The following is a 26,559-nucleotide window of genomic DNA, read 5'->3' on the forward strand; positions in this document are numbered from 1 at the left end:
ATTACCTTATTTTGTGTATAATCAACTTCAGTATTTGAAGAGCAAAACTATACATATTTAACTAATTCAAATATCTAACAGATAGAGCAAAATAACAATTTTAAAGTAAATTCAATTAAACTAAAGCGTTATTATGTGTAAAATCAAGTTCTTTACGAATTTTAAAATATGATACGTTAAATATACTTATAATATCTTTTCAGTTTAATATTTTTACAAAAGAATCGCGCGCCTTACACATTTTTAATACGTGCAGAAGCACCCTAAATATAAACTGCTATCGAAGCTGCGAACTATCGATATATGGACTATCGGGCATTTTTAGCTAGTTGAACAGTCATTCACATCTCTACTACCTTCTCGGCTGCAAAACAAACTTCTCGCGAAAACAGGGGGTCAAGTGAATTTCAGAACGAGATATATCTCTAAAAGTACATCCATTAAGATTGTCGCACTGCAACGCATAACACAAACATGTGAAAGTGTCGAACGCAAACTACACAATATTGCGTGACGTGCCCAGACAGATTCAGACTCCGGGCAAACAAATTATAACCTCAAAGTCTCGACTGGACGTGGGTGCACCTGCTTATTATTGCAGGCGCTTGGGGAATTCCCCAGACCCTAGAAACTATTGAACGTAAACATGTCAACATCTTCGATTGTGCAGCAGTTCGTCAACGGACTGAAGTCCCGCAACCGCAATGTCCAAAACAAGGCGGCGCAGGATCTGTTCCTGTATGTCAAAACCGAGCTGCGCGAAATGTCGCAGGAGGAGCTGGTGCAGTTCTTCGATGACTTCGACCACCACATTTTCAACATGGTCAATGCAGCGGATATCAATGAAAAGAAGGGTGGTGCCCTGGCCATGAGTGAGTAAATAATTCCTGTGGAATATTATGAGCTATGGCTTCAGCTAACGCACTCGTCTCTTTTTTTCAGAGTGCCTCATAAGTGGTGACGCTTTGATAACACGCAAAGGCATCTCACCTTACCTCAATCGTTTACGCGATCTGCTGCTTATCAACGATGTCTCAGTGATGGAAATTGCGGCTCGCTCTCTGGTAAAGCTGGCCAATATGCCAGGGTCAAAGGGCGCAGAATCATTCGATTTTGATATAAAAAAGGCGTTTGAAATGCTTAGCGGCGATCGGCAGGAGGTACGTAGCGATTAATATCTAAATATATTGCATTAACAATTTAATTGAATGTTCCTTTGTTTTTTTTACAGTATCGCCGTCACGCTGCCGTCTTCATTTTACGTGAACTGGCGATTGCGTTGCCCACGTATTTTTATCAGCAAATTCTAACGTTTTTCGATCACATTTTCAATGCCATCTTTGACCCGAAGCCGGCGATACGTGAATCTGCAGGCGAGGCATTGCGCGCCGCACTCATCGTAACTGTGCAACGTGAGAGCACAAAGCAATCGAGTGAACCGCAATGGTATAAGATCTGCTACGATGAGGCCAGCAGCAGCTTCAACACCGATGTCCTGCCGGGCAAGGAGCAAAAGGGCATGACTCGCGACGATCGCATACACGGCGGTCTCATTGTCTTCAATGAGTTATTTCGCTGCGCTAATGCGAACTGGGAACGTCGATATACAACGCTCAAGAAGCTGTTTCCCAAGTCGCATCACAATAAGTTCCTGGACACCAGCAGCTCCTCATCAGTTGGCAGCCAACTGACCACTATTGTGCCACGCCTCAAGGTGCCTTTCGTCGACAAACTGGGCAGCACCCAGATGCAAATGGATAGCGAGCAGTACAATGGCATTGGCAACAAATTGACCAGTGTAAGAAGAAGAATCCATTTCATATTAATCAAGTTGCAAGAAATCGATTGAAGAGGTGTTTTTTCGTCCCAGTCATTGATGCAGTCGTTCTGAATCTTATTTATATAGAATTAAATTTGTCTCACATCTAGTTAATAATTCCTTTTTCGCTTGCAGCACAATGTGTTGGACTCAGCCTACGCCAGCGAGATACTTAAGAAGCACTTCAAAACCATCTGCGACAATGTGTTGGAGCAACGTTCATCAAAGTCGCTGTATGTGCAACAGGGACTGCTTCAGATCCTGCCACGTTTAGCTGCTTTCAACCGCGAGGTGTTCGTGGCCCAGTACCTGGAGACCTGCATAGCTCACTTGATGGCCATATTGCGTGGCAAGGAAAAGGATCGCAATGTGGCCTACATTACAATTGGCTACATCGCCGTCGCTGTCGAGAACGATATAGAGAAGCATCTGAAGAACATTATGGCTAGCATTAAACAGGCGCTGCCCGCAAAGGATTTGACCAGCAAACGCAAATCGACTGTGGATGCAGCGGTGTTCGCTTGCATCACGCTACTGGCCCATGCGGTGAAATCGCAAATCGCAGACGATGTACGCGAAATCCTCGAGCAAATGTTTCACACGGGTCTCTCGCCAGCGCTGACTGTTTGTCTGCGCGAATTGGCCGAAAATGTGCCGCAACTGAAGGCAGCCATTACGAATGGCCTGATCGTTGTGCTCTTCCAGGTGCTGATGAACAAGTCGGCGACCATACCATATGCCACAATGCCGCCGATTACAATTGACGCCTCGCTGATGCTGCAGACCGTCGATACCGCCACAATTGTGCTGGCGCTCCGTACACTGGGCACCTTTAATTTCGAGGAGCAGAATATGCTGGACTTTGTGCAACGGTGAGTGCATCATTGAATCCTTAATGGCATGTATTAATTCATATCATTCTGTCTTAGATGTGCGGATTACTTTATAGTGCATGAACAGCAGGAAATTCGGCTCGAAGCGGTGCAAACGTGCACGCGCCTGCTCAAGCTCGCCGTACAGTCATCGGAGAGTATGGAGAACTCGAAGACGTTAAGTGACACAGTTTCGCATGTGATTGAACGACTGCTGTCTGTGGCCATCACTGACATGGATTACAATGTACGCATACGCATTCTTCGCTCGCTGGATGAGACTTTCGATGCTAAGCTGGCCCAGCCGGAATCGTTGAATGCGCTGTTCATTACACTGCACGATGAAATCTTTGAGATTCGTGAACTTGCCATGGTCACGATTGGGCGGCTGTCCTCCATGAATCCGGCTTATGTGATGCCCAAACTGCGCACCACCATGATTGAGCTGCTCACGGACTTGAAGTACTCGGGCATGAGTCGCAATAAAGAGCAAAGCGCACGTATGCTGGATCATCTAGTCATTAGCACGCCGCGTCTTATATCATCCTACATGAATCCGATTCTGAAGGCGCTAGTGCCCAAGCTGCATGAGCCAGAATCGAATCCTGGTGTAGTGCTTAATGTACTGCGCACAATCGGAGATCTGGCCGAGGTCAATGGCGGCTCCAATGAAATGGAGCTGTGGGCAGATGATCTGCTTTCCATTCTGCTCGAGATGCTGGGCGATGCGGGCAGTCCGGATAAGCGCGGCGTTGCGCTCTGGACGCTGGGGCAGCTGATAAGCGCCACGGGCCGTGTGGTCACCCCCTATCACAAATATCCGGTGTTGATTGATATCCTGATCAACTTCCTGAAGACCGAACAGCGTCGTTCCATACGTCGCGAAACGATACGTGTGTTGGGCTTGCTTGGTGCCATGGATCCGTACAAGCACAAGATGAACAAGGGCCTGATCGATAGCCAGAAGGATAACGTGCTGATTGCCTACTCGGACGGCAAGACAGACGAGAGCCAGGACATTTCCACGGCCGAGCTGCTTGTAAACATGGGCAATGCTCTTGATGAATATTATCCGGCGGTGGCCATTGCCGCACTAATGCGCATTCTGCGCGATCCCACGCTGAGCACGCGCCACACCAGTGTCGTCCAGGCCGTCACCTTCATCTTTCACACGCTGGGCATCAAGTGTGTGCCATATTTGGCACAGGTGCTGCCCAATCTGCTGGACAATGTGCGCACCGCGGACAACAATCTGCGCGAGTTCCTCTTCCAGCAACTGGCGATTCTGGTGGCCTTTGTCAAGCTGCACATCATTAGCTACATGGACGACATCTTTAAGCTGATCAAGGAATTCTGGACAATCAATACGCCGCTGCACTCCACGCTGATCAACCTAATCGAACAGATTGCCGTTGCGCTGGGCTGCGAGTTCCGTGACTACTTGGCGCAGCTCATACCGCAAATTTTGCGTGTACTGCAGCATGACAACTCCAAGGATCGAATGGTGACGCGGCGACTGCTGCAGGCGCTGCAGAAATTCGGCAGCACGCTGGGCTACTACTTGCCGCTGATTGTGCCGCCGATTGTCAAGTTCTTTGACTCGCCGTATGTGCCTCAGCAGGTGTCCCTGGCAGCGATGGAAACGATCAACAGTTTGGCCAGCCAGCTGGACTTCACGGACTTCTCCTCGCGCATCATACATCCATTGGTGCGTGTGCTGGACACAGAGCCGGAGCTGCGCGATCAGGCAATGACAACGCTGCGCTCCCTGGTCAAGCAGCTGGGCACGAAGTATCTGGTGTTTGTGCCCATGGTGCAGCGCACCATAAGTAAGCATCGCATTGTCGATCAGGAGTACGATAATCTGCTCACCCGCATTAAATCCAATAGCACTTTGGCGGACGCCTCGAGCTTTGGTAGTGATTTTGGCCAGCGCCAGGCGAAGCCCAAATACAACGAGCCCTTTGTGCTGGACAGCAACAGCAGCAGCAAGAATCTGAAGGTCTCGACGAATGCGCTTCGCACCGCTTGGCAGGTGACACGGCGCGTCTCCAAGGACGACTGGATGGAGTGGCTCAAGCGATTGTCCATAGGTCTGCTCAAGGAGTCGCCCTCGCATGCATTACGCGCCTGCTGTGTGCTGGCCCAGGATTATGATACGCTGCTTCGGGATTTGTTTAATGCGGCTTTCATATCCTGCTGGACGGAGCTGTCGCCTGAGCATCGGTACGAGCTAACCCAGTCGCTCATACAGGCGCTGCAGGTCACGGACATGCCGGAGATCACACAGACCATACTCAACCTGGCCGAGTTTATGGAGCACTGTGATCGTGCTCCCATTCCCATAGAGACGCAATTGCTGGGCACCCATGCCATGGCCTGTCGGGCGTACGCAAAGGCCTTGCGTTACAAGGAGGAGGAGTTTGTGCCGCGCCAGGAGCCGCATGTGTTCGAGTCGCTGATCCATATCAACAACAAGTTGCAGCAGCGCGAGGCAGCCGAAGGCCTCCTGACCACCTATCGCAACTCAGGCAACGAGGCCAGCGTCCATGGTCGCTGGTATGAGAAGCTGCACAACTGGGAGCAGGCATTGCATCATTACCAGCTCAATCTGCGAGCGGATACCAACGATCTGGAGGCACGTCTTGGTCACATGCGCTGCCTGGAGGCCCTGGGCGACTGGTCGCAGTTGAGCAATCGCTGCAAAGAGGAATGGCCCAACTTCAGTGCGGAGGCCAAGGCGCGTGCGAGTCCCTTGGCCGCTGTTGCCGCCTGGGGCTTGAAGGATTGGGAGGGCATGCAGGAATATGTGCGCTGCATACCCGTGGACACTCAAGACGGTAGCTTCTATCGCGCTGTGCTTGCGGTGCATCACGATGATTTCGAGACGGCACAGCGTCTGATTGATGAGACGCGTGATCTGCTGGACACCGAACTGACCTCCATGGCTGGGGAGTCCTATGAGCGGGCCTACGGTGCAATGGTCTGTGTGCAAATGCTGGCCGAGCTGGAGGAGGTGATACAATACAAACTGATACCGGAACGACGGGAACCGCTCAAGGCCATGTGGTGGAAGCGTCTGCAGGGCGGGCAGCGTTTGGTTGAGGACTGGCGTCGCATCATCCAGGTGCATTCTCTGGTTGTGAAGCCCCACGAGGATATACACACCTGGCTCAAGTATGCCAGCCTGTGTCGCAAGAGCGGCTCCTTAAATTTGTCGCACAAGACGCTAGTGATGCTGCTGGGCACTGATCCGGCACTCTCGCCCAATGACCCACTGCCGTGCAATCAGCCGCAGGTTACTTATGCCTATACCAAATATCTGGCCGCCGCCTCCTCCAAAGAGTTGGCGTACAAGAAGCTGCTCGATTTCGTCAACACGTACAGCGCCCAGTTGAACTGTGTGCCGCCGGAGGCACAGAAGCCGCAGGACCAACGTCTGATGGCGCGCTGCTATCTGCGCCTCGCCACCTGGCAGAACAAACTGCACGAGAACCGACCCAATCAAGAGGCAGTGCAAGGTGCCTTGGAGTGCTTCGAGAAGGCGACAGACTACGATCCCAATTGGTACAAGGCCTGGCATCTGTGGGCCTACATGAACTTCAAGGTGGTGCAGTCCCAGAAGCAGGCGCTGGAAAATCCACGCCAGCAATCGCCGGCGACCATGGGCCTGGGCTTGGACAGCGAACATCTGATCATTCAGCAGTATGCGGTGCCGGCGGTGCAGGGATTCTTCCGCTCCATCAGCCTCATCCGCGGGAATTCGCTGCAGGACACGCTGCGTCTGCTGACGCTGTGGTTTGATTATGGCAATCATGCTGAGGTCTATGAAGCTCTCTTCTCCGGCATGAAACTGATCGAGATCAATACTTGGCTGCAAGTGATTCCACAGCTAATTGCACGCATCGACACGCATCGCAAGCTGGTGGGTCAGCTTATCCATCAGCTGCTCATGGACATTGGCAAAAATCACCCGCAGGCGCTTGTCTATCCCCTGACCGTGGCTTCCAAGTCCGCCTCGCTGGCGCGCAAAACGGCCGCCTTCAAGATTCTCGACTCGATGCGGAAGCATTCTCCGACGCTCGTCGAGCAGGCGGTCATGTGCAGCGAGGAGCTGATTCGCGTGGCCATCCTCTGGCACGAGCAGTGGCACGAAGGATTGGAGGAAGCCAGTCGCCTGTACTTCGGGGACCGCAATGTGAAGGGCATGTTTGAGATTTTGGAGCCATTGCATGCGATGCTGGATCGCGGGCCCCAAACACTCAAGGAGACCTCCTTCTCGCAGGCCTATGGCCGTGAGCTGACCGAGGCGTATGAGTGGACACAACGCTATAAGACCTCGGCGGTGCTCATGGATTTGGATCGTGCCTGGGATATATATTATCATGTGTTCCAGAAGATTTCACGTCAGCTGCCGCAGCTGACATCGCTCGAACTGCCTTATGTGTCGCCTAAGCTGATGACCTGCAAGAACCTGGAGCTGGCTGTGCCTGGGTCCTATAATCCCGGCCAGGAGCTGATACGCATCAATCACATCAAGACCAATCTGCAGGTGATCACGTCCAAGCAGCGGCCGCGCAAGCTCTGCATACGTGGGTCCAACGGCAAGGACTACATGTATTTGCTGAAGGGTCACGAGGATCTGAGGCAGGACGAGCGTGTGATGCAGCTCTTTTCGCTGGTAAATACGCTCCTACTCGACGATCCCGACACTTTCCGTCGTAATCTGGCCATCCAGCGCTACGCCGTCATCCCGCTGAGCACAAACTCTGGATTGATCGGCTGGGTGCCGCACTGTGATACGCTACATACGCTGATTCGCGACTATCGCGACAAGAAGAAGGTGCCGCTCAACCAGGAGCATCGGACCATGCTGAACTACGCGCCCGATTACGATCATCTGACGCTGATGCAAAAGGTCGAGGTGTTCGAGTATGCCCTGAGTCAGACCCAGGGCGATGATCTCGCCAAGCTGCTGTGGCTGAAGTCGCCGTCGTCGGAGCTGTGGTTCGAGCGGCGCAACAATTACACACGCTCATTAGCCGTCATGTCCATGGTGGGCTATATACTCGGTCTGGGCGATCGTCATCCCTCCAATTTGATGTTGGATCGCATGAGTGGTAAAATATTGCACATTGATTTTGGTGATTGTTTCGAGGTGGCCATGACCCGTGAGAAGTTCCCCGAGAAAATACCCTTCCGATTGACACGGATGCTCATAAAGGCGATGGAAGTGACGGGCATTGAGGGCACCTATCGACGCACCTGCGAGAGTGTCATGTTGGTGCTGCGTCGCAACAAGGACTCGTTGATGGCTGTGCTGGAAGCGTTCGTCTACGATCCGCTACTCAACTGGCGTCTGCTCGATGTGGACAAGAAGGGCAACGACACAACAACCGCCGGCGGTGCCAGCGGCGGCAGTCCCAGTAACTCCATAGAGCAGGAGTCGCTGCTGCAGGGCAACCCAGTGGCCAAATCCAAGACGTACGAGGCACAGCAACTCCACGGTGGATACACTAACGTGGCCGATGTGACCAACAGCAAGGCCAGCATGGTCATACAGCGAGTCCATCGCAAGCTAACCGGCACAGATTTCCAAATGTCCGAAATGACCGAGCAGCAACAGGTGGAGCTGCTCATACAGCAGGCGACGAACAATGAGAACCTCTGTCAGTGCTATATTGGCTGGTGTCCCTTCTGGTAATTGACCATGTGTCCCATCCAATCAATCTCCAGGCCATGCACCCATCTGAGACTGAGCGAATAAAACAAATGTATGCAGTTACGATAATATGAACACAAACCCACACAAACCCACACACACACACTCACACACAGACACACGATTGAACATAAAACTATGTATATGTATAATTTATATTAGAAATACGCTTCATTAAAACTTTATTGTAAATTCCAGTTGCAATTAAATTCCAAATTCTGTTAAGCACGAGCTAAGCTGTGGCACCTAATCAACATTTGGGGTAGTCGCAGCTCGTACCGTACGTAAAAAGAAGAAATAAGAAAACAAAAAACAAGCCCATTTCGGTGTTCGATGAGGAAAAATCCGTCACGTTTGAATTGAAATTACAAAAAAAAAAAATATATATATATATTTATTATAATAACTGAAGTATTTGTGAACGTGAATTTTTACAGAAACAATATTTTTTTCTAAATGAAATTATACAAAAACAATCAATTAAGCAATATATAGTATGTACTTAAATAATTAAAATTATTGCATTTTTCAACATTTACAATAGTTTTGAGAAATCTGAAAATCAACAAAATAATACACCGTTTTTTTTTTCTAGTATGGTGGACTTTGAGAATCTTTAGAAACGACTGCGACTACCCCAAATGGAAACTGAAATATAAGTGGAAATTCTAGCTGCATATACATATAATAATTATAAGATAATATAAATTTTTATAGAGTTATAGGTAGACACTAAAACTGAACATTAAGCTACGTATGATTGTAGATTATCGTTTAAGATCTGGTTGCCTTAGCTATTGTTTCGCTTGCCCCGCTGCTCCTTGCGCCAGGCATCGATGCGCTGCTTCAGTTCAATATTCGGAACCAGCATATCCTCAGTAAGATGCTGTCTATTGAACGGATCCGTGCAACTGTTGAGCAGATGACGTGTGATAATTGCACGATCCATCACAGTGCCAGAGGGCAGCACAACTGGATCCGACATCAATGTGTCCATCAGTGGGTCCTTAAACTCATCGGGCGCATCGGCGCACTCATCTTCAGTCTGTTGGTTGGAAACTGTAAATAGACATGGACCAAGAAAATCCAAATAATAAAACTTAGATAAGGAAAGCGTATTTCACAACACATACCATATATTTCGTGAGCCCGCTGGGTGAGCGCTTTGAACCGTTCTACCTCCACGACGGAACGTATCCCAAGGCGTTTGATGCGTGACGCTGCCTCATTGCAAATTTGCAGATCGAATGAGCGTTCGTCGGCAGCCAATGCCTGCGCGAATCTATCACAGTCCAAGTGGAGATATATATCAAAGATTTGGGCCAACAAACTGCGCGGTTCCCAGCCATATTTGGTTGGGTTCTTCACTTTCAGATCGTTGCACTTGGGCCCAGCCAGTTGTTTCAAGTTAAAGTTTAGCATGGAGCTCAGGCGATCAACAAGCTCGGCGCGCATAAACGGCTCCTTGATATCGCTCTATAAAAATAATCAAAATTAATATCAAATTATTTATAATAGCAACATCCCAAACAACTCACGGTCAAATAATGAAATAGATCAACAGTCTCGCGAGCTAACGTTAAATAGGAACGGCATTGACGCTCATCCGTTGCCAGCTGAGTGAGGCGGCTCTGCTGCTGCTCGGCACTCATTCCGCTCCAGTTCTTCACATCAGACATTAGCTGTTGTGTTAGATGTATGCGCTTAAGATTCTCGAGGCATTCGTCCAGCAAGAATGTCGTATCGTTCATCAGCATGTTTACAAACTTCACAAACTGATTGCCCTGACGCGACTCACAGATGACAGCCTGACGATGTATGGGATTCTCCCACATGGATTTAAATAGATGGCTAATGTGGTATCTGAAAGAATGGAAGAACGACACATTTCCAGTAAAGTTCTTTATAGATCTATTCCAGCTTACCTTATAGTAAACTTATCATAAAACTCAGTGCTTTGGCCAGTGGTCTCCACATCCACATAAAATCGCATTAGCGCGCTGACCAGCGCATTCTGTGCCAGTTCATGGTTCCACATCTGTAAGAAAAGGAGCTTATTATGCATCTCCACTAACTATCTCTCTTATTTACTTACCGCTGTATTAACTGAATTGGCTGGCTTTAGGGAGAACACAAACATCACCTCAACCAGTTTGGCAGTTACATAGGGATTCTTGATGAGATGCGAGGCGCAGACGCAGGTCAGCAGCCATGTGATGATCGAATGATCGATGCCCTGTCTGATGTCCACATTGGCATGCTGCATGGCAAACAATATGAACTCGGCAATGTCATCGATGTACCACTCGGGCAGTGCGGAAAATGCGTCAGTCGGTTTTAGTTGCTGCACCGGCAGCTTCGAGATGAACGGACCCTCGATGGGACGTCCCTCGAATTGATAAAGCATAAACTCGCACACAGTCGAATAGAACTCAGTGCAGCGCTGCAGGAGCGCGGGATCGAGGAGCGTTATCTCACTGCATGTCTTGGAGCTGTACAAGAAAATGAGTTTGAACATTCATTAAAAGAAAATTAAATATGCCTTATATATTATAATATTTGCATTCCATACCGGTTAAGTTTGCGCAGTTGCTTTTCCCAACGCTCCTTGAACTGATTGTTACGATTGGCATAGCGTGAGTTCACCCAGTGGGGCTTGGTGCGATCCAGCTCGTCAATTAGCTTTTGTAGTTCCTTGATGGCGCGCACCTTTTGACGATATCGTTGAATCGCTGGCAGATAGCCGAGATGATGAGATTGCAGCGTAAGAAACCAGCATTGCGTCTGGAAATTCACATTCTCCGCTGGCGTTGAGAAATTCTTTGCCAAAAAGTTCTTATACTCCTCCTCGCTGTAACGGATTTTCGTATCCTGCTCGATGTTGACCAGCGAATTGCTGTAGTAGTGGAAATTCGGATCAATGCGATCCAATTTGATCTTGACCGACAACTGCTGCAGCACGCTCATCAGATTGATGACGAAACCATCGCGAGCGAGCAATTTTTCATCGCTGGCGAATTGCACGCGACGATCGTTGTGACGTAGAATTTGAGAAATGTACTCCAGAGTCTTGGGACGGCTGCTGGCATTGACGCACAGCGAATGGAAAACTGTATGCATGTGAGTGCGCATTGAGTGCAGTTCCTGCATGGAGAGAAATTCAGATAGAGATGAATATTATACGAGAGAAAAAATAAATATTAAGAGACATACCCAGCGTAGGCGTGATATCGAGGTTTCCTCAAGTTTGTTTTTGGTCGTGTATTCAGCAAATTTGACGTTCTCCTCGGCAAAGAGGGAGACGGATAGGAAAGGGCCCAGGAAACTGCACTTGACAATTTCACGTCCCGGTATCTTTGTGCATATGGGCGGTATATAGTTTGGTTGGCGGGCTACCAAATCGGCAATGGGTCGGACATTGCCCACCTTGATGACTACCAACTTGGAAAGCCATTCGATCTGTTGTGTATTGATCTTTGAGCTGCAAATGTTGCGTTGCATGCCACTGAACAGACCGCGCAGCAGTTGACCGAATATTTCATCGAAAATCTCGCGTTGCTGGTACGTTTCGGCCACCAGGTCAATGAGGAAGGATTCGCTTACACGGTCCATGTACATGAGCTCCAGCAAGGTTGATTGGTCCAGCTGATAGTTGAGGTTCTGCTGGATACGATCCGTTAAAACTAGCACCGATACTCGCATAATATTTGTAAATGCCATTGTCAAGGCCTTGTGCGTGCTATCGTCCATTGGTTGACCAACATCGTTGGCGCGGGACCGAGTTAGCTCGGTTTGATAGTTCTGATAGCAACGCAGCAGATGTAGCATGGCATTGTGCTTGGAGGTAGTCACTATATTAAGGGGAGGAGGCACCACACAAGTGACACCAGCATCGCTGGACGTTATCTCAGTCTGGCTGGGCGTCGCACTGGAACTGGCGCCTTGATCCTCTTCGGCGGCGCTGCTGGAGGCCACGGCATTGGCCAGTATTTCCTGGACTTCGGTGTCGTCGCTTTTGATCTTTTTGGCCGAGGAGAACTCCTTATCGTCGCCATTGGCGTCGGTCACACCGGTGGCAAGCGGCGTATCGCTATCCATCTTCATGCTATCATCCACCTCATCGTTGTAGAACTTAAATGCAGTCTCTAGCAGCACACTGGTTATAATCGGCTCAAATTCGAAACGTAGCTCAGGATATAGCTCCAGAAAGCTGGCAGTTTGCACACAAATGATGGAGCCACTGCCATATTCATTCCATGTGGCATTCAATAGCCTCGACAGCATCTGTTCGTTGCGCTCATCAGCGTTCTTAAGTAATGACGAATCATTTTTGGGCACTTTTTTCTGCGGCTTGGGCTCCGAGTTATGTTGCACGGCTTTGGGCACGCAGATGGAATGTGCACTTGTCATCTCAACGTCGTGTATGGGTGTCGATGCTACCGATTTCATTTCCACATCCGTGTCCGGTTTGTTGCCCAAGTCGGACCATGTTATGGAATCTTTGTCGCCCAATGGATTTGTTGTATCCATGCTGCTCGAGCCGGCACACACTTCGCGCACCAAACGCGATTCACTCGGAACGTTTGCTTGAATCCGTGATGGTTTCTCGGCTGCCAATGGCGCGACAACATTAGCAGCACTCAGGATGCTGCTACGCGCCGCCAAAGTGCGCAGCCGTCGAGCACGCATCTGCAAATGGAAAATAGGGCAAACATTAAGCAAACACAAACGACATTATAAGAGATTTATTGGCTTGCCTCTTCGGCGGATAGCTCCGTTACAACGTAATCTGTAGACGAATCATTTTGCGTCACCGGCATCTGCTCGTCAACATTTCCATCGCTGGCGCTGGGTGACTGTGGCGGCTCCTGCTGCTCATCCATTGGTTTCTGTGGTGGCTCCTCTTCCGGCATGTTGCTTGTTCAGTTGAGCACTTTGGCTGTGTGACCTGGCAGTTCCCGTCTGTTTGCTTGTTGCGTAGTTCTTCTGGGTTAACGAACCAAACAATGAAACGAGCCAGAAAGAGAGATAGAGAGTGAATGTGTGAGAGAGAGAGAGAGAGAGAGAGAGAATGATCGTGAGAGAGTGACTGGCGATTGAGTGAACTGCCACGCGCATTTAACAAATAAACAAAAGTCCAGCGGTCAACGTCAAGTTCACGATAAGACAATGATTCGTTGTCGTTCGTCTGCGCAGCATCCAATTGCCAAAGAGAAGAGTTCTTTGTGATATTAAGATTAACTACGCACTAGTCCATTTCTGACCTATGGCAAAAGCCCCAAAGGAAGACAACTATATTGAATATGCAGCGACTATTTATAGAATCACAGAGCTAAGTCGAACGTTATCTGAGTGTCGGGCAGCGCAGCGGCAACAACAACTGCGGCTGCTGCTACTGCAGGTGCAGTGCACGATATCAAAGCAAGTGACAGGCGAATATCGATAACACATTGATGCAGCAGCATATAGATTTTTGCTAATTCCTTTTAATATCCGAATGTAATTGAAATTGGTTAAATGTCAAGCATGTTGCGCAATTATTTTTTAAAAAGCCCAAGCAGCTGAATGTAAGTTTTTTGACAAGGGCTTTCTTGACAAAATGACATGACAAATGTCTATACTATATATGCAATTATTGAAATACCTAATTAAAAAGATACCTTAATACATAATGTTTAGTTATTATTGCGGTGAGCTTGAGGTCTCAATTTGAAAACAAATAAATAAGAGTAGAACAGTTATAAACAGCTAACAAATACCATAACCTAGCATACTGTTTTTTAAATCTCATCGAATGTTTATTAGAACTCCGTAAACAGGATGACTAATAATTCTTAGTGTCAAAAAACAAATTGAAGCATGAACAGTTACTAGTCTCATTAGATGTATTGTACCTTTATCGATAACTATGATGATTTGTATATATGCATGTACACATATCCCACGTATCCCACGCAGCCCACAGATTTCTTGCAGATTGTTTGTTTTCAATTCCTGGTACGATTATTTTATTTTTGGCAGTAAGTGCTATCTGCGCATTTTGTGGCCAGCTCGCTGACCATCAACACAAAAGATATATGTACGCCGAATATACGCACTAGATTCTGCTTACCTGGAATGGCACTTTCACCTGCCGTCACAATGAGATATTCATGAAAATTGCAAAATGCGGGCAAAGTCTATTGCATTTCGTTGGACCACTGGCAACGTTTACCGTTTGTGCCCGTTGCTGATCGCAACGCTGCTTGGCCTTTGAGAGGGGGTGGAGGATGACGGACGGTGACACGCACAAAAGTTTCTCTTTAGTTCTCGCACAATAAGTTTTCGGCCCCGCAATACCAATGCTTATACGTTTCCGTCGAATTTATCCTATTTATGGCTTAACAATCACAATGCTTTATTAGATGCCCGTGTGCTGAGATTTGCACACGTTTGCACACGTTTTTTCTTTAATTAATTCTACTTTTAATTTTTAGACACTGCGTCCGTCAAACTAGAACTAGGATTGTTGATATTGTATCGCCAGTCTAATTATCGATGGCACACAGTAGCTATCGATAGTTAATACGATATTACCTACGTTAACAGCCGAATGGCAACGGCCCAAGACGAGAAATTATTTTCACACAAGTCAAAGCCATATAGCACATGACAAGCCAATGAATAGCAACTTTTGATATTCAATGTAATGTGTCATCAAGCAAATAAAAAAGCTTAAAAACAGCTGTGCTTAAACGAAATCGATAGTGCATGACAGCTTCTATCGATATTCGCACATTCACGATGACAATTAACTCGACAGTTTCGTTCAACAAAAGAAAATCATTTACTCCATATTACAAAAATGTTACAGTTACTTGCGGAACCTAATTCGAATCCTAAAAGCTATATGTTATTATGTTACTAGAAATCCGTATATCGCTGACGCAGGCTTTGGCGCTTGGCAACATGATGCATCTGAAACATTCAAATTATTATTTATATACCTTGTTAAATAATATTTAATTAGGCTAGAGCACTTACTAGTCGTTGTTGCCTTCGTTCACGGTTCTTCTCATAGGCCTTTAATAGATTTGGACACATGCGTCGTATAAAGTCCTCTGATTCCCAAAACAGACCTCCTTGATTCTCATATCGCAACAGATACTCAACCTAAAATTGTATTTAACAATTAAAACCCGTAAATTTATATTGCTTACTAAGGGAACTTGCCTTGCCCGCCTTTGTCTCCTTGCCTAATACTCGCTCTATGCCGTTCTCCGGCTTGCATTTTTTATAGAAATCATCTTCGTTGTTCTTTTCAGCTCTCACCTCGCGCTCCACAAGCTGTGGCATATCCTCAATGTTCAGTAGGCCGTCGCGGAGTCGCTCACCATTTTGTTCGACGCGCCGCACAAACGTCAGCGGATGCTGCTTTAAGTAGTCATCCGCCTCGGCAATTGTCTTGGCCAAATTAAATTCCTCCTCTTCCTCTTCATCGTGATCCGCGTCGTCGCCACACTCATTGTCATCGTCCTCCACATCCATGCCATCACAGCTTAGATTCGCCTTATTGGCGCTGTTTTGCGCCGAGCGTCTTTTCTTTTTGACACGATTGCCGCCATCGTTTGCTTTGACGTCTGGATGGAATCGGACCTTTTTGACACGCTGCTCGCAGCTGTCTGTATTACTATGTTGGTCCACCACATCATCTATCAGCGGACCATCAGCGACGTCGTTCGACGTGTTCGTTGTTGGGGCAGAGGCCTCTGATTCCGCCAGCGTTGTCTCTTTGAGGTTTTGAGAAATGAGTTTTACTTTAGATTCAAATGCAGCACTTGTATTGCTATTGCTGCTGCTACTTTTAAACGTCGTCGAATTTTCACCAATGGTCGATTCAGCGCTGGACACATCAGTCTTTGGTTCGCCAGGTGGCGACTCTCTTAGTGCAGCGGAATCCCTGCTGCAGTTGTCTGTCTCCGCTGCGGGCTCCGTTGTTGTGGGGCTTGTCTCGACCATTACACACTTCCTTTGCATTGATTTGTCCAGGGAGTCACTGCCACCAGAGTCATCGTTGGACTTCGTATCCATGTGTGGCAGGTGTAACGCGTCCTAACAAAATTTTTTATTGCAAACAAATCTGTTGTGGAGCAAATCTGGCATTGCCATTCCGATATATATATATATCGATTAATTGTTTTAGAAAGCAAATAAGTATGTGGCGCTGCCAACTTGCTCAAATTTTTTTGGGATATTATTTAAAAAAAAAAAATCAGTTGATAAACTGATAATGTGACAGAAAGTCTTAGTATATGGGTTTATTTTAGGAAATTGAAAACCTTCCACCGAGTTCTCTACAAATTTTGGAATTTGTAATATATTTTGACAGCTATACTTACATATGTAACTTAAAATTTCGACAGCTCTTAGTTTTTTGCGGAAAATTTATAATTTTAATTTATAAAGTCATCCTCGACTTAGAAAGGGCGGGCCTTCAAACTACATTCATATACCAAGTAAAAATGACATCAACTAAAATTTTTTCTTTGTATTATATATTCTCAAAATAAAGTTATAAACATCAAATTGTGGATATTTTTACTAGAGTAACAGACGACTTGATTTTGAAGAAATGTTCTTTTTTGTTGTTGTTTCTCCATGGCGCTTCAGACCTAATTTCCTTCTAAGCCTGTTGCTAACAAGAGCCGCAACGTGGACCACCGCAGCAACCACGATACGGTGGACAGGGAGGCACGCAGCTGGTGCGACAGCAGGGCGTCGTGGGGCAACCTGTCCAATAGTTAAAACAAAAGTTTGTGCACTGAATGCCAGCGGGTATGCCGCAACAGCCGCCCGGATGCCAGCACATGTTAAAAGCTTACGGAAATAGGTGTGAAAATTTGCCAAAGAATTTCTTATTGATGTTTCCAACTTTGTGATCCGAAGTGTTGCACCAGCGTCAGAGTCGGTAACCAAAATTTGTTATGGATATCTGTTTCAAAATGAAAAAAGAGAATTATATTATGCATTTAAAGAGAAATATGTTAAACTTACTTGAATCTCAACCCAACATTGAACGAGATCCAAAAAGGTGTAAAAATATTTTTGCTGTGCACACAACGGAGTACAAAAGTGGAATGAAAATATTTCACATTTGCTCTGGCACCCAGAATGTGTTCAAAATTTCAAGTAACTATTCAGAGCCAACTTTGATTGGGATGATTTATATACAATGATAATAATAGTATTAGTATATTTAAACTAATTTAAACATGTTGTTTCTATTGATAGCCAGTGCTACCCATTTCTTTGGCTAGCGCAAGCATTTGTTCAGTGCTGCAAAATGGCAATATCACTTATCCGTTAAAGTTAGGCTCTTAAGGACTTTCTAATTGGGGTAAGTAAAAACCGTTTGATGTCTTCGAAAACAAATACGTTTATTATTGAAATACTTTTATATTCATTTAATTATTGTATTTAATTGAAAATATATTTGATCAATGCGCATGTACAGTTACTCTGAATACAGTTAATAAATTTCTATGACAACATTTTGTATGGAAATTGGTAACAGTTCAAAGATTTTCTTGGAAATAAAACTAAATAAAAGCTGTAGAATTTGTTGTAAATGCAACTTGTGTAATATTTTTATTATTTGATTTTTTTATTTATTAACAATTTTTTTTGTACATTTTCTTTGTTTAAATTTATACCATAAATGTGTGTGTGTGTGTGTCTGTGCATAGTAAACAAAAACTAAGTTATTTACATTAAACTAATTATAAGTATTTTATGTTAAAGACTATTTCCATAAAGATATAGATATATGTATATATACATATATGTATGTACATATATTAAAGGCGGTTGCGTTTATTAATTCAATTAAGTTTCTGTATAATCTGCATATTCTGTTTTGTTTTCCTTATATTTTCTTCTTTTCTTTGTTTTGTTTTGTCTAAGTGTTTCAGTTTTTTTTACCTATTTAAATATGGCCCCGCTATTCCACATGTGTTCATTTCCTTAGATATTATGATAACTGCTGCTGTTTTTTTTTTAGTGTATTTTTTGTTGTTGTTCTTTTTTTTTTTTTTTTTTTTCTTGTAGTACAGTTTACACTGCGCGACATAAACAATGCTTGTATATAGTTAAACAAAACCATTTGAAACTTTATATTTTAACTATAAATTGATAACTATAGTACTTATTGCATATGTATATAAATGTATGTGTGTGTTTGCTGCAAAAAATAAATTGTAAATTGCAAATATTGCAAATTATTTAAAGTTTATCAATTTTAATTTTTGTTTCTCATTTCTCTTAGCAGCTGTTGTAAATATTTATATATATATGTATGTATATATAATTTTTATATAGTACCATATTCATTGAATGATATTTTGTATTTTTTAAAATTAAATTTCTCCATTTTTTGTTGTTGTTTTTAATTTACAATATTCAATAATCACAGTTCCCATTCAAAAACAAATTGTTTGCAAGACGAATTTTGAATTTGTTTTTAGTTCTTGTTTTAGTTCTAGAGTTTTGTTTTCTTAATTTTTGATTTTGTCATGAATCAGTTTGGATTTCTTTGAAACGCTTTTGGATCTTGCCTTAGAGCTAGGTTTATTTATATATAATTTTTGATCATATATGAATTGGAAATTTTAATTAAATTTTGAAAAAAATACAATAAATAGCTAATATATTTAGCCACTGGTTAAATTAATATTTCTTTTGTAATTAATTGTTTAATTTTGTTTTTATAAAACAACTTACAGTTATATTTAAAGGTGCAGGAACATGTCCATCTGTGTGTGTGTGTGATTTTCCTTTTTGTTAGTAACAATTAAACAATAATTGGTGCTTAAAACAAAATTCGACAACTAATAACCCAATTAAAAACAAACAAAAACATTAACAAGCCCCAAAAAAATTAATTCCAATAATCAAAATAATAATAGTCATAATAATAATAATAATAATAATAATGATAATAATAATAATAATGATAATAATAATAATAATAATAATAATAATAATAACATAAACATTTATGCAATACATCAAATACAATAATAATAGTTTGGTCCCGGCCACGCCTACTTGCGGTACAGGACTTTGCCCGTCTTGGCATTGACCAGTATCATCTTATCCGCTCCCTCCGCGCACGGCTCTGACGCCGTTGTGGGTGTGGCAGTCGCTGCATTGCCACGTAAGCTGCGTCGCCTAAGGCGATCACTGATATTCTCCACGCGCTGCTTATCCTCCTCCATGGTGGGTGGCTTTACGCTCAGCTCGCCATCATTCTTGTAGAGAATGAGCTTAGTGCTGGGCTTTGTTTCCGGCTCGTGCTGCTGCTGCTCAGGCTGCTCGGCATCTGTCTCCTGCTGCTGCTGCTGCACATTGGCGTTGAGTACATTGTCCTGGTTGTTGTTATGCTCCGTCTGCTCTTTGTTCGCCTCCTGGGACTGTTGGGCGTCCTGCTCCACACTGATCTCCAGCTTGTCGTAGCAGGTGAAAAAGTCCACGGATTTCAGCTTCTCGCTGGCATTGAAATGCACTGCCGTGTGCTCGTCCAGCTCCGCTTCCTCCACGGCATTGTAGTCACAGTGAGCGCACTGCATCGCCTCTGCGCTGGGCTCATTGATGCAGGCATGCTTCTGCAGATGCTGCTGCAGTTCCGCGTGCTGCAGCGTCTCGAAGGGACAGTGCTGGCAGCGCAGCGGCGTCGGCGCCGACTGCGGCATGTCTAGGGAGCCAGCATCGCTGCTGGCATCAGCGGCCAGGTCACTGGTGGCCACCGAAGCGCTCGTCGAGGGCGTCGAGCTGCTGTGCCGCTCCTCATCGGCATCCTCTTCGGCCTCCTTGACCTTGGGTGGCGGCGTCAGTTCACGCACCACTGCACCGCCGCCACCGCCCGACTCCAGTTGCTTCTTTAGCAGCGAGTTTTGACCATCAAAGCTGCTGCCCATGGGGCTGGACGAGCCGAAGGCGCTCTGACGCAACAGCTGGGCGCCCAGGTCGTTGTCCACCACCCAAATGGTCTCGGGTCCGCTGATTTGCAGCAGCTTGGGAGCCGGATAGGCGACATCCTCCTTGCAGTTCCTGTAGAGCTGCTGACACTTCTCCTGGTAGTGCGACATGTGCACCGCCCTATGCAGCTGCAGCAAAGTTTCGGCGCCAGCACGATACTCACAGTACGTGCAGACGTACAACTCATCCGCGTCCTGCTCGCTGGGCGCATGCGCCGCCAAGTGCTGCTCCAGCTCCAGCTTCGCGTTGTGCTCGTCGTTGTGCTTCTGGGCGAAGCGAGCTGGACAGCGTGGACAGTAGCTGATGAGCTTATATTGATATTCCGGCGGCAGCTGCTGCGCCTGCATCTCCCCGGCAGAGCTCTCCTCCAGCTGCATTTGGCTCAGATCGATGGCCAGTGGCGCTGTGGCGGGCAGCTGCTGCACCTGCTTGGCGGCCGCCAGCTGCAGCGCCACACTGAAGTCCAGGCCAGCTCCGGTAGCGGCAGCGGCGGCAACGGCGGCGGCGCCCAGCTGCTGCTGGTGCACGCTGCGCATGTGGCTGCTGAGATGCTGCTTCTTGGCGCAGACGAAGGTGCACAGCTGGCACTCGTACTGCGTGGGCTTGTGCAGCGAGACGTGGTAGTTCATCTGGGACTTGCTCTCCGAGATGTACGGACAGACGGGGCACTTTTGTTGCTTGCTCTTCGTGTTGTTGTTGTTGTTGTTGGGCAACAAATCTTGTGCGCTGTTGATGGCAGCTGCTGAGGGCAGCCGAGTGATCTCGATTTGATCGTTCTGCTGCAACTGGACGAGCTCCTCGGCGCTGCCGGCGCTGGCCATGGCATTGGCCGCCTTATAGGCAGCGGCCCAGCAGGCGGCCGCCACCTCCAGATCCTGCTGCGTGTTGGCTGCATTCACCACGGCTGCGGTGCTGGCGGAGAGGGGCGAGTGGAGCAGCTGCTCCAGCTGCTTGCTGCTCAGCAGGCCGCTGATGCTGTTATTGTTGCTGTTGTTGTTCTGGCTAGGCTTGTTGTTGTTGTTGTTGTTGTTGCTGTTGTAGTTGAGTGCTTGAGACTCGTTGCTGGCGCCGGCGCCCTGCGGACGGTAAATGGGCGCAGCGCCGCCGCCGTTGCTGCTGCGCTCAAGGGTCTCGATCCGAATATCCCCGGAATGCTTTAAGCGACAGTGCCGCTGTAAGTGAGAAGAAGCAGAATGGGCAAAAATTGTACAAATTAGCAAATTGTTGATCTAATAAAATAAGTTGTTGCCAGCGTATTTCTATGTATGTGTGTGAGAGTTTGTGTGTATGTGTGTGTGTGTGTGAGGGTATTTGGCAGTTGAAGCAATAGGTATCACAGCTCCGTGAAACTTTTTTTTAAGCCCCTGACAGCTCCTTCCAGTTGGCATTTAATAATACTGGGAATATTGATAGGAATTTTTAAATTCCCTTCTTTTAAATTTCCAGCTGCTTAGACAGTTCAATTGACGAAATTAATTAGGTAACATTGAGGAAATTAATTTAGAAGTCTTAGAAGTCCGTGCTGAACAGAGAATAATGGGAATATTATTATTAATAAATATCCAACTTTATGTACTGGAGAAACTGGAGAAATTCTTTTGAAAACTTGTTCTTGGAGCAGAATATTTAAAAATACTGCCATTTTTTACAGAGCGTTTAAAATTCTCGAATATATTTTTAATATTGCAAAAAGAGCATAATAACTTAATTGAGGACACTCTGCCGCAGATTATTGGGAATATTCGGACTATTTTGTCAAATTTCCAGATTCGCTGCGGTAACAATAAAATAAAAAAACAAATATATAAAAATTGCTTCACTTCCAATTACCCTCTTTTAAAATATTTCTTTAAATATGTATTTTATATATATAAATATATGTGTGTGTGTATGTGTAATGTATGTATGTGTATTTTGGATGGGGAAACCCAAACGAAACACGCGCACCGTATGATTTCTTAACTAGGCCCCCTGCATTTTGGGGGGGTTAGCTTGTTGCATGATAATTTTATTTTATTTTTTTAGGAGATGGTTTGAATTGAATTGGTAAATGTAATTTACATTAGTTTCGAGAGCAAGCAAAACTATCACCAATGAGTTCTTATAAATAAACGTAAATGTACAGCTAAATCGTATATGAAAACATACAAAAAGTTAACCAAACAAAAATTATGGAAAAATATAGTAGAAGCAAAACCCAGACACCACACATTTAACATTTAGCATTAAAGATTTTTGATTTTTAATTTTTTGTATAAAGGAAAATAAAGACAAAATGAAATTTTGTTTGCATATTTACCAGCGTTACTTAGGGACTACAGACAAAGATGATCTGCTGAGCAGGGGGCGGGGAACAGATGTACAGATGTCGCTAGCTAAATTTTAAATGCGCTGCTTAAGTGACGGACAAGTTTGAACTATTTTTCTAGAATTTCTAACTCTATTTGTATAAGAATGAAAAAAAAGGGCAAAAAAAAAAAAAAAAATAAAATAAAAGAAATACATCTAATTATAAGCTGTAATAATTTTTCTTGTCATATTTTCCATTGCTAAGTCTATATAAACTTTTTAATTTTTCTGGAATATCAGTCAGACCAGTGCTGCCCATTTCTTTGAACGATAAAGTACCTGATACGGGTTTTTATTTAAATAGGCTACTGTCTAGTGTTGAAAAACTTCCGAATACATTCGATTATTTGACGGACAATTCTCTTCCTGTATCTCTCTCTTTCTCTTTCTCTCTCTCTCTCTCTCTTTCTCTTGTTGGCGAATAGCGTTTGATTATTGGGTTTTTGTTCGGTTCGGTTGGGAACTCGTTTCGTTTTGATTGGGACAAAACACAAACTGTAAAATGCATTTAAACAAATACCTGGATCACATGCTTCCAATTCGACACCTGATGGCAGTGGCCACAACGATATGGCGACGGATCGCGTCGATCCGTATCGTTCATCGTTAACAGACTGGGACTACCTGGACTATGGCTATGGAAACGTGTCCCCTGGCCGGTCATGCTCTGTGGCAAGTACGCCGATGCTGAGGATGGCGGCGGCGACGAGTGCGGCGATGACGCAACAGACGCCGGCGATGCTGATGAGGACGATGCCGATGCCGATGCCGATAGCGACGACGAGGACGACGACGACATTGACATGGCTGGGTTGGACTTGAGATTAGTAGCGTGTATGTGGTGGCCATGTTGGCCATGGGTTAGACCCGTTGCCTGTGTTGTGTAGTAACCGTCACCAGCGATGAGTGCTTGGTTATGGGCATGAGGTTGGTCAATGAGATTGGATGTGGTGCTATTATTGTGGTTAGTATTATTCAGCATATGAACCAGGGACTTGGCACCAGTTGGAAATGCAGTTGAAGTAGAAGTAGAAGTAGAAGAAGAAGACATAGGAGTAGGAGTGGTAGTTACTGGCATAGGCGATGCATTGTTCGTGGTGGTTGAGTTGGTTGTGGTGGTGGTGGGTGTATTGGATGATGCAACGTCGCTCGATGATTTCTTGTGGCCAGCCGCATCCAATCGGAATCCGATGCTGCCATTACCCATAACCAGAATTGAGTTACTGTTAGCTGAATTAGGATTAGTGGCCGTAGCAGCTGGCGAAGCACCCGCACCATAGTGTAGACCGTGTCGGGTGCGTGGTGATGTGAGCAGATCCTGCAGCGATCGCGCTGTGCTACTGCTACTGGTGATTGTGGGCGACGTCAGACTGTCGGCACTTGCCTCATTTTGACTCGCTTTCTGCTCACCGTGCTCTAATATGGAGGCGGCATTGGCTTTGGGTGTGCTCGTCTTGCCACTGGCTAGCGCCAGGGCCAGACCACTGAGCGCATTCGCACTGGGCGTGGGCGAATGCTGTGCCTTCTGTATGGCACGCTGCAGCAGTCCAGCTGAAATGAGGGAATGTTGCTGCTGCTGCTGCTGCTGCTGCTGCGACTGCGACTGCGGACCACTGCCGGCTGAGCCGTTGCCCGTCGTGGGCGACGTCTGCGATAGGCGCATGGCGGCAAATACTTTGTTCATGTAGAGCTGCTGATTGGAGCTGACGGACACCTGCAGCGGCGAGGTGCTGCTCACAGCGGCATTGGACTTGGGGTAGCTGGACTCCTGATAGTGGATCTTGACATGGGCCAGCACAGCGTCTCGATTGTGATGTCTGCAATGGAGGGAAGGAGGGAACTTGCATTAGCTTAGGCTCCATTTGAAACCAATCGAGGGTCTCACCTAAAGTTGCACTTGCGACACCTGTAGAAGGTCTTCTTCTCGCTGCCCTCTTGATGCACCTCGGTGATGAGATCATCGGTGGGCTTGCCGAGCGGCGTTTGATGTGTGCGCTTCACTGGCGATATGGTCACCGAGGGCGTTATCATGGTTGAGTGATGTTGCTGCTCCAGCTGCTGCTGCTGTTGCTCGAGCTGCTGCTGCTGATGGTGCTGCTGCGTGGCCATCGCCGCATTCATCATGGTCGCCAGCAGGGGCAGGCGTATTAGATTGTCAGCCAGGGCTGCATCGTCCAGGGCATTCGATTTATTGGCCGTCACCGGCTCCAGTGTGATGTCATGGCCAGTGCCCACGCCCACCTTCTGGTAGTCCTTGAGGAAGGCCAACGAGGCCACCTGGTTGGGCGTCATTTCGCCCGATTTCATCAGCTTGGGATCGCCATCCTCCTCGGTGACCTTCATCAAGGTGATGTACTTGTTGTACTTGGTGTAGTTGCGCCGGCCCGTCTCATCGTTCATCAGCACCTTGGCCGTCTTGTGCGAGGGATCGCGGATGGTCTTCAGCCGAATGTGCTTGGTGATGTCCCAGCGCCAGTTGGAGCGATAGGAGCAGAGCGAGCACTCGAACGGCTTCTTATTCAAGTGCCCAACGATGTGTACATGGAAACGTGACGCCGTCGATGCCCAGAAGCTGCAGTGCGGACACTTGTAGACCTTCTTCAGTGACGAGTTGGCTGCCTCCTCCTCGGGCGTCATCTTTTTGGTTACCTGCAGTGCATGAGAGAGTCAAATTTCATTTTGACGCATTTGTCGTGCGTGGGTTTGCAAAGTCTCTCTCTCTGTATGTGTGTGTGGGTGTTTGGCTGTGTGTGTATGTGTGTTGAGAATGGGAGAGTACTTACCTCGCCATAACCGGGCGCTGTCTCCACACCATAATAGCTGTTCTCCTCGTTGCTGGCCGCCTGGCTGCCCGGCGACTTGGTCAACAGATTGGCCTTGTCCTGCTGCACCACCGCAGCGGCAATTTCCTTGGCCGCCTTGTTCCAAATGCAGACGCGCTGCTGCTGCACAGCCGCCTGCTGCTGCAGGGCATGCGGATCGTTGCGACGCTCGCAGCTCTCGCCGGAATTCGAGTCGTACATCTCGTTCGCACAGCGTATGACCTCGGCGCATTGGGTCATGTGGTGCAGCAGATCGGTGGAGGACTTGCAGCGGTGGCGACAGTGCTGGCAGCGTGTCGAGCCCGAGACGCTCAAGTTGAGCGCCGAATGCGACTGACGATCATCGTCATCTTCATCGATCTCCAAGCGATCATCGGCATCGTCCTCATGCAGCGCCACATCGTCCTCGTCTATGACCACAGCCGAGGACTGGCAGCTCTTGCCGTGTATGATCGATTCGGACAGGCACTTGGCCACATGGCCACACTGACAGATCAGATTATCGTGCTGAGCACCCGTCTTCAGCTTGTCGAAGAAGGAGCCGCCGCCCTTCTTGGCCAGCAGACTGCGCGACGAGCCCATCGAGCCGATGGTCGTGGCGGGCGACAGCTGTGGCACATCCGATTTGTCCAGCATCTCGGAGATTTCCTTCTCGTTGAAGAACTTTGAGGCGATCTCGGTGAGCGAGCTGCGCGAGGCATTCGTATCCTTGGAAAGGTTAAGCACGCTACAAAGTGGGAGAATAGAGCTATTAATGGGTGAATTTAAGTCTAAGGTTATTTGAAAAAGTTTTTGTAGAAGACAAATGATTGAAAATTAAAATCTTGAGTCGAGAGTCTGTATATATCTAAAATATCTTCTATCTATATATTAAATATAATAAGTTGTTGGATGCAAATCCTTGGAAATACTTAAGATCTAGAGTATTTTTTATATCTATCTAGATTCTTTATATCATTT

At 46.4% G+C, this 26,559-nt stretch overlaps 5 protein-coding genes across 14 annotated transcripts in view; 1 reads left to right on the top strand and 4 right to left on the bottom strand.

Annotated features, from left to right (window-relative positions):
• The first annotated feature begins 329 nt into the window (after positions 1 to 329).
• Positions 330 to 8,610, top strand: LOC6577844 (serine/threonine-protein kinase Tor). Its single transcript, XM_002003740.4, has 5 exons — positions 330 to 872; positions 943 to 1,160; positions 1,232 to 1,798; positions 1,955 to 2,691; positions 2,749 to 8,610. The coding sequence occupies exons 1-5, from the start codon at positions 647 to 649 to the stop codon at positions 8,393 to 8,395; spliced, it is 7,395 nt and encodes a 2,464-aa protein (XP_002003776.4). The 5' UTR covers positions 330 to 646; the 3' UTR covers positions 8,396 to 8,610.
• Positions 8,561 to 14,937, bottom strand: LOC6577846 (ubiquitin conjugation factor E4 B). Of its 4 annotated transcripts, none has more exons than XM_044009238.1 (10): positions 14,526 to 14,937; positions 13,171 to 13,399; positions 11,627 to 13,102; positions 10,986 to 11,557; positions 10,509 to 10,905; positions 10,339 to 10,451; positions 9,952 to 10,276; positions 9,547 to 9,889; positions 9,172 to 9,472; positions 8,561 to 9,136 (listed from the first exon to the last, which is right to left on the bottom strand). In XM_044009238.1, the coding sequence occupies exons 2-9, from the start codon at positions 13,324 to 13,326 to the stop codon at positions 9,204 to 9,206; spliced, it is 3,651 nt and encodes a 1,216-aa protein (XP_043865173.1). In that variant the 5' UTR covers positions 13,327 to 13,399; positions 14,526 to 14,937; the 3' UTR covers positions 8,561 to 9,136; positions 9,172 to 9,203. The 4 variants fall into 4 exon arrangements, with proteins under 4 accessions (XP_043865173.1, XP_043865172.1, XP_002003778.1 ...); XM_044009237.1 differs by having other exon boundaries at positions 8,561 to 9,133; positions 9,169 to 9,472; XM_002003742.4 differs by having other exon boundaries at positions 8,561 to 9,472; positions 13,171 to 13,396.
• Positions 14,938 to 15,215: 278 nt separating this feature from the next.
• LOC6577847 lies at positions 15,216 to 16,883 on the bottom strand. The gene is made up of 4 exons (XM_015165839.3): positions 16,792 to 16,883; positions 15,626 to 16,504; positions 15,437 to 15,565; positions 15,216 to 15,370 (listed from the first exon to the last, which is right to left on the bottom strand). Exons 2-4 carry the CDS (start codon positions 16,481 to 16,483, stop codon positions 15,317 to 15,319), a joined length of 1,041 nt encoding a protein of 346 aa, XP_015021325.1. The 5' UTR covers positions 16,484 to 16,504; positions 16,792 to 16,883; the 3' UTR covers positions 15,216 to 15,316.
• Positions 16,884 to 16,925: 42 nt separating this feature from the next.
• LOC26527770 lies at positions 16,926 to 17,556 on the bottom strand. The gene is made up of 2 exons (XM_015165840.3): positions 17,447 to 17,556; positions 16,926 to 17,384 (listed from the first exon to the last, which is right to left on the bottom strand). Exon 2 carries the CDS (start codon positions 17,259 to 17,261, stop codon positions 17,088 to 17,090), a length of 174 nt encoding a protein of 57 aa, XP_015021326.1. The 5' UTR covers positions 17,262 to 17,384; positions 17,447 to 17,556; the 3' UTR covers positions 16,926 to 17,087.
• Positions 17,557 to 19,425: 1,869 nt separating this feature from the next.
• Positions 19,426 to 26,559, bottom strand: part of LOC6577848 — a 49,429-nt gene continuing 42,295 nt past the window's right edge. For 2 of the 7 annotated variants that reach the window (XM_002003744.4, XM_032729323.2), the window contains exons 4-7: positions 25,561 to 26,326; positions 24,663 to 25,426; positions 23,298 to 24,594; positions 19,426 to 21,600 (exon numbers count right to left, since the gene is read on the bottom strand). In XM_002003744.4, the coding sequence (XP_002003780.1) occupies positions 19,495 to 21,600; positions 23,298 to 24,594; positions 24,663 to 25,426; positions 25,561 to 26,326 (4,933 nt within the window). In that variant the 3' untranslated portion in view covers positions 19,426 to 19,494. The remainder of the gene's footprint in view (positions 21,601 to 23,297; positions 24,595 to 24,662; positions 25,427 to 25,560; positions 26,327 to 26,559) is intronic. The other 5 variants (XM_015165841.3, XM_015165846.3, XM_015165845.3 and 2 more) reach the window with 5 other exon arrangements.

The sequence above is a fragment of the Drosophila mojavensis genome, unplaced genomic scaffold, assembly GCF_018153725.1.
Source record: "Drosophila mojavensis isolate 15081-1352.22 unplaced genomic scaffold, ASM1815372v1 contig_49, whole genome shotgun sequence".
In the NCBI taxonomy this organism is placed as follows: Eukaryota; Metazoa; Arthropoda; class Insecta; order Diptera; family Drosophilidae; genus Drosophila; species Drosophila mojavensis.